This window comes from Colius striatus, chromosome W, assembly GCF_028858725.1.
Source record: "Colius striatus isolate bColStr4 chromosome W, bColStr4.1.hap1, whole genome shotgun sequence".
Taxonomy (NCBI): Eukaryota; Metazoa; Chordata; class Aves; order Coliiformes; family Coliidae; genus Colius; species Colius striatus.
In genome coordinates this window covers 25,936,872-25,944,474 of record NC_084789.1, presented here as the reverse complement: position 1 = coordinate 25,944,474, position 7,603 = coordinate 25,936,872, and the positions used below count along the sequence as shown (strand labels likewise).

The following is a 7,603-nucleotide window of genomic DNA, read 5'->3' as shown; positions in this document are numbered from 1 at the left end:
AGCCAATTTGGCAATTCCTCATACAATGATGAACCCAAAGTCGATCTCCAAATATTGAAAGATGAAAAGGCTATGATCATGATTAGTAACAACTCTTGTATTTGGAAGGTCCAATCACAAACTTATCAGGTACAATGTCTCTGTAATGATGACTGGAATAGTCATTTGATAAATAAGCTAGATATATTGTTGTTGTTGAGCAGACAATGTTGATAGTTGTGCTGAAGTCCACAGGCTACTCCGCCAGCTCCAAGTCATGGTACAGAAGGTTTTAAAAATATGAGAGTCCAAAGATGCTCCCTTGGTGAAGGTTTCTTTTAAAAATTTTGTGAACGGTAACAGCCCGACACCCGTTTCACTATAGTGCAATGCAGACAATGTTAAACCAGTACTTTAACACAGACATGCCATCCATAGTTAAGATCATTGTATTTTTGGAGCACACTGCTACGGACAGGAGAACCATTCAACCTTTAGGGCATTTTCTCTAAGTTTTGCATCCTTCAACCATTTTGCTGCATACCATCCTGAGGTATAAACCAATTTTAAAGTAAACCAGCTATGACAATTTATACTACAAATTGAACTAGAATCCACCATTGAACAAAAGAGTGGATCCTTTAGGTTGGTTTTTTTTTCCTTTTAATACAAATGTCTGACTGTGCTCAATTGTCAAGCTGCATGCATGAAAAACTGGCCAGCCCAAACAGTGTAATAGTCATTAGCAAATGGAACTTTTGAGTTCACTAAGTGCTTCCTTTTTTTTTTTATTTTCAAGGTAGTACAATTATTTATATTGTAAAACTGATGTTTAAATTTTATCTTTTGGGGACAGGACCACCAACCATTACATGCAGTTTGTGGACAGAAGGTATTTTGACATTCAGTTTTGCTATACAGAAACAGAATGAATAAATGAACAATTTTTTTTTTGCAAGAGGTAAGTAAAAGATTCAATTTGATTCTTCTAGAGGAAAAAAGGTGTAAAGGAGTCTCTTCACTTTGCAGTCATCATCTGTACGAATTCTTCATAGTTGACCTGCCCATCGCCATCAATGTCTGCTTCTCTGATCATTTCATCTACTTCTTCATCTGTTAGCTTTTCTCCTAAGTTTGTCATAACGTGACGTAGTTCTGCTACACTGATATAGCCGTTGCCATCCTTGTCAAAGACTTGGAATGCCTCATGGATTTCCTCCTTGCTGTCTATGTCCTTCATTTTTCTGGCCATCATAGTTAAAAATTCAGGGAAGTCGATAGTGCCATTGCCATCAGCATCTACCTCGTTGATCATATCCTGCAATTCTGCTTCTGTTGGATTTTGACCCAATGACCTCATGACAGTTCCCAGTTCTTTTGTTGTGATAGTACCATCACCATCTTTGTCAAATAGGGAAAAGGCTTCCTTGAACTCAGCAATCTGTTCTTCAGTCAGTTGATCGGCCATGGCGCGGCAGCGGGCCCGGCAGTGGCTGCACGAACTGCGCGACCACGAGCAACGGCGGCTGCTGCCTCCTCCCCGGCGATATATTAGTAGGGGAATGGAACCTCACTGGAATTAATGTGTCATATAGACTTCTATGATCAAGCATATCTATAGACCTATGCCCCTACCAGGACAGATAAAGAAACCTTAATGACATATGGGTGGCATATTAAGGGAATGTCTTATGAGGCTAATCTTACAGCCACTCATGGCCTCTGTAAATTACCTGGTGGATATTGGTGGTTACGTGGAGATGGAAAAAATAGAAATCAACTCCCTGATGGCTGGAAAGACATGTGTATAATAGAATATTTGACATCACAAGACCAAATACATAACCAATCTCAAATTTGCATTGGAATACTTAGGACACCATGGAAAAGAGTTAAATGAGGGTCCAACCCACTGATAAAAAGACGAAGTAAGTTTCAAAGTTGTCATGGTTTTGCCCAGCCAGCAATGAAGCACCATGACAGTCTCTTGCTTGGTGCCCCCCATCCATCCCCACTCTCGTTAGGATGGTGGAGGCCCCAGTGAAATGGGTGGGAAAAGATAACCAAGGATGTCGTGGATTAAGACAAGGTCAGGGAGAGCTCACTGCCAATTACGGTCCTGGGCAAAACAGAATCCACTACACGACTTAGAGAGGAAAGTAAGGAAAGTTTATTCTACTACCTACAAGAGACAGAACAGAACAAAAAGCAAAAAGGGAGTAGGATGATGAGGAAATTACAATCAGCATTTTAAGAACTCCCTCCCCCATCCCTCCTTTCTTCCTGGGCTCACCTCCCGATATCTCTACCTCCTCCCCCCTCAACAGCTCATGGAGCACGGAATGGGGAATGTGGTCAGTCTCTCACAGATGGTCTCTGCCATTTCTCTCTTCTCAGAGGAGGATGACTCCTTGCATTCTTCCCCTGCTCCAATACGAGGTCCCTCCCACGGGACGTAGTTCTTAATGAACATCTCTGGTGTGGGTTTTTCCCAGCAGTTACAGCTTCTGCAAACACAGGGTCCCTCCCACAGGACATGGCCTGTGGGCCTAGTTTTAATGAACTTCTTTGGTGTGGGTTCTTCCCAACAGCTACAGCTTCTGTGAATATGGGGTCCCTCAGATGGGACATGGCCTCCTCTGGGCATAGTCACTGCTCCTGGCATGGGGTCTTTAATGAAGTGAGTCACTGCCCCTAATGTGGGGTCTTTAACAAAGTACAAACTAACTTCTGCTTCACCATTCCTCTCCACAGGAGGCAGGGGAGTCTCTGCTCCAGCACACCTCTTCCTCTTTTCCCTCATTGACCTTGGGGTCCGCATGGTTGCTTCTCTCTCTCTTCCCACTCCTTGCACCACCACCAGTGGTAAAAGAGAGGACGGGAAGAACTCTCCTCTTCCAGCTGCTTCTTCTTAAAAAGTGATCGTGGAGGCTTCTAATTGGCTCAGACCCAGAAGTGAGTCTGGCTCAGAGCTGGGGAGGGTTTCGAGCAACTTCTTAAAGAAGCCATCTTTACAGCCCCTTCCCCATTACCAGAAACATCTTCATGTCAAACCACGACAACAGCTTTGCTAGATGGTATCTCCTATGGTTAGATGTGAGTGAACTAGAAAAGGCAGTAGCGAACATTTCCAATATGATAGCGGGGGCTTTTAATGTAACCTCGGACATACTACAAGCCCTTAATGCTGAAGTCAGGTCCCTGGCTGAAGTGGTACACCAGAATAGAATGGCTTTAGACCTCTTGACCCTGAAAGAAAGAGGAGTTTGTACCATGATAAACCAAGGTTGCTGTGTATATGTAAGCCAGAACCAAAACATTGAAGAAGACTTAGAAAACTTATGGGAAAAGACATGAGTTTTACGTGAAATTGGCAAGGATGCTACATCTTGGAGATTTAAAGAAATCTGTCACAAGTTAACATCCTGGCTCACGGACTTTGCCTGGCTTAAGCCACTTTTTTCATTTATTATTATAATAGTCATTCTAGTTTTGTTTACTTGTGTGATGACACAATGTTTTCTATACTGTTGTAAGCAGATGACTGTATATTATGAAGAGTGAAAAAGAAATAAGATATCAGGTGGAAACAGGAAAATATTTTGCTAAATCACTTGAAGAAAATAGTGTAATTTAAGTAATTGCAAAAGAATTTGCAGCAAGAAAGAAAAGACAAAGCATTAATCAAACTCTAATCCAAAGTAGTTAACTCGTAAACTGTGTCTGCTTGTATTAACTTGCAAACTGTGTCTGCTTGTAGAGTGAAACCTTTTGTGTAAGCTTATCTGAGATTTTAAAGGTCCTTGAATACCAAGGGAGACTAGATGTTCTCCTGGCAGATAAACCTGCAAGAACCAGCTCTACATCTTCTTCAGCAAAGATAACAGGGAGAGGACTGATTCAAACGAGACCATTCTATGATTCTATGATGATTCTATGATACTTGTGAAACCCAGAAAAACAGCCTAAAGAGCATGCACCAAAAGGAAAGGTAAAAAGTTCACTGTGAGGAACACAGTGCCTTCATCATTGAAGACCACCAAAAGACCCTCCAGATGTCATTGTATATGCTCTGTCTGGGAGGAGCTAATGTTAATGACTTACTGGAATTAATTTGTATAACCCTGCCTTTTCTAAGAAATATAATGAATATCCATATCTAGTCTGTATAAATGTAGAAAGTTTTGCATTAAACAGTGCACACGTGTGCCCAGTGCTGCAATAAAAATACCTGCTTAACAGACACTCTGACTATTGAGTTTTGAATTGCACTTTCACAGCATCACCACCTTGGAAGGATGAGGAGAAGAATCCGGAGGAAAAGATAAATCTCTGTGGGTTGAGATAAGGATCATTTAACAGAACAACACAAGGAGAGAAGCAGCAGCCATAACAACAATAAAGACTAACTTCCACCTACATAACTGAGCATTTAGTCAGTGTTGTGATTTTGCCCAGCTGGGACAAAGGAAAAAAAAATACCCAGCTATCACCCACCTCCTCAGCAAACCAGGGAAGGAGAGAAAATGAGTCTCATGGGTTGAGATAAAAGTAGTTTAATAAGGAAGCAGCAAAGTCGCATGTGCAAGAAGCGAAAGCAAAAGCAGATAAAGCTGTTACTCTCTACTTCCCATCGGCAGCGATGTCCGGCCACCTCCCGAGAAGCAGGGCTTCAGTATGTGTAACGGTTGCTTTTGGAAGGCCAAAAATGAATCTTGCTCTCCCTTCCTGCTCCTCTCCCCCAGTTTATATTACTGAGCTGACTTCATATGGTATGGAATATGTCCTTGGTCAGCCTGGGTCAGCTGTTCTGGCTGTGGTCCCTCCCAAGATTGTGCCCGCCCACAGCTATTGGTGAAGGTAGGGGAAGGAATGCTGGAGGGACAGCCCTGATGCTGTGCGATCAGTAGTCATAATATTGATACCAACAGTAAGCACAGCACTGCAAGAGCTGCTGTGGAAAATCACTACCATCCTAGACCCACAACAGTCAGCTGTTCAGGCTGTACCCCTTCCTGGTTCCTCATGGGAATTAATTTTATCCTAGCTCAAACCAGGACAGTCTGCAAGGTCTGGATTACACTGGCCACGCCCCCTCACAGTTTCTTCTGAACATTAACTCTTTCCCAGTAAAACCCAGGACAATATCCAGCCCATTATTCTATACCATTTACATCATGACCAGATCCTACATGTTCAACTTATTTACCAATATTGTCCCTATTATTAAGATCATAGAATCACAGAATGGTGGGGTTTGGAAGGGACCTTCAGAGATCTTCTAGTCCAACACCACTGCCAAAGCAGGTCCACCTAGATCAGGTTACACAGGAATGCATCCAGGCAGGTCTTGAAGACCTCCAGAGAAGGAGACCCCAAAATTCACCTGGGCAGTCTGTGCCAGTGCTCCGTCACCCTCACAGTAAAATAGTTTTTTCTTATATTTAAATGGAACTTGTTGTGTTCCAGCTTCATCCCATTACCCCTTGTCCTGTCACTAGATACAACAGAAAAAAGGGATGTCCCAATCTCCTGATATCCATAATTTAGATATTTGTAAATATTAATGAGATCCCCCTGCAGTCTCCTCTTATCTAGACTAAATAGCCCTGGTTCCCACAGTCTTTCCTCATAGGAAAGATGGTCCAGTCCCCTGATCATCCTGGTGGTCCTGCACTGGACTCTCTCCAGAAGTTTCCTGTCCCTCTTGAGCTAGGGAGCCCAGAACTGGACACAGTACTCAAGATGAGGCCTCCCCAGGGCAGAGTAGAGGGGGAGGAGAACCTCCCTTGACCTGCTGGCTATGCTCTTCTTAATGCAGATGAAGATAAATATATATTTTCAGAATTGCACAGAAAAGGTTAAAACTGCTAGTTCCCACTTATCTGATGCATGGGAGCTTTCCGGAGTCAAAGATATATCCTCATGGAGGTAGAGTCAGTGCTCGTTTATTAGTAATACATACTGATTCTGTACTATTTATACAATAGTACAGAATTCAGGTGATAGTAATATTACATTTATTGGTTACATCTGCAAAGCAATATGCTACTCGGCACAAGCTAATTGGTTAATTGTTAAAGCTCACACTCTTAGTTTAAGCAAAATCTCAGCACAGCTGTGGTTAAAAATATCCTGCTTTTACTTCTTCTCAGCTGCTCACTGTTTTCAGGCAGCCTCTTCCTGGCATGTGCCCAAGGTCAAGCTGACCTCGCTATCCATGTGAAAGCTTGGATTGTGCAAACATGCTTCTAACAAAACTCTATATCCTGTATTACAAAGAAACTTCTCTACACTTACCTCTTGTGCAGATCTGGGAGGTCAAGGTCTGAGAGATCAACCTGAGAAGCAGCCCAAGGAGGGAGCCTTTTGAAAGCAAGACAGTCCTGTTTTGGCTATAAATCCTGGGATCAAGCAGAAAAAACAACTTCAAAACAGTTTCAGCAAGGCCACGGTGCCCAGAGTGAGATAATGGCTTCATTAACTGTGAAATGAATATTGAAGTTAACACCCGTCTGAAAACGCTAAAAATGATAATGAGCAAAAAGAGGTACATGCTAAACATATATGACTATGCTCCTCAACTCTCCAACCAAATCATGTTAAATGTCACCCCAGGGAGGGGGCAGAGAAGTTTGGGGTATAAAAGTCCCCAGGGAGAAGGAGACAGAGCTTTTTAGCTGTTTGAGTGCTTTTGCTCTGTTGCTTCTCAAGTCAACTTAGAGAAAGACGCAACAGGCAGAAAGAGACTGAAGATCCAGGTGAAATAGTCGATGGGCTGTATTCTTTCTCTACCAAATCAAAATGCCTTCATGGTAAGAATTGCGCTTCTTTTTCACTCTGTGGAGAAGAATCCCTTGGGTCTTAATTTAAGAAACATTAATGATAATCAAACTGAAAACTGGATATAGACATTTATGGTTAATGTTTCAATGAATCACTGAATCAAAGAATAGTAGGAGTTGGAAGGGCCCTCTAGAGATCACCTAGTTCAATTCCCCTGCTAAAGTAGATCCACCTAGATGAAGTCTGCCCAACTCTCAAGCCGATCAAGATCCCTCTGAATGGCAGCACAGCCTTCTGGTAAATCAGCCAGTCCTCCCAATTTGGTATCATCAGTGATACTTGCTGAGGGTACACTCTGTCTTCTCATCTAGGTCACTGAGGAAGATGTTGAACAAGACTGGCCCCAGAATCGATCCCTGAGGAGCTCCACTGGCCACAGGCCTCCAACGTGATTCTGTGCCATTGATCACCACCCTCTGGGCTCTGTCATTCAGCCAGTTCTCAATCCATCTCACCGTCATCTCATCCAAAACACGTTGCCTGAGCTTTTCGATGAGGATATAATGGCAGACGGTGTCAAAAGCCTTGCTGAAGTCCAGGTAGATGTCATCAACTAGTCTCCCCTCATCTAGCCAGTCAGTCATAGCATCATAGAAGGCTATCATTTTGGTCAAGCAGGATTTCCCCTTGGTGAATTTGTGTTGACTCCCCCTGATAATCATCTTTTCCTTCATATGTTTAGAGATAGCATCCAGGGTGAGTTGTTCCATCACCTTTCCAGGGATGGAGGTGAGGCTGACTGGCCTGTAGTTTCCCAGGTCCTCCTTCTTGCCTTTTT

General features: G+C 42.9%; 1 protein-coding gene across 1 annotated transcript; it reads right to left on the bottom strand.

Moving 5' to 3' along the window:
• Nucleotides 1–209: 209 nt before the first annotated feature.
• Nucleotides 210–1,519, bottom strand: LOC133628490 (calmodulin-1-like). The gene has a single exon (XM_062016713.1). The coding sequence runs from the start codon at nt 1,445–1,447 to the stop codon at nt 998–1,000; it is 450 nt and encodes a 149-aa protein (XP_061872697.1). The 5' UTR covers nt 1,448–1,519; the 3' UTR covers nt 210–997.
• Between the last annotated feature and the right edge of the window lie 6,084 nt (nt 1,520–7,603).

Excerpts from the sequence above, each read along its gene's own strand:
- LOC133628490 (XM_062016713.1), bottom strand. The coding sequence starts at position 1,447 with ATGGCCGATCAACTGACTGAAGAACAGATTGCTGAGTTCAAGGAAGCC.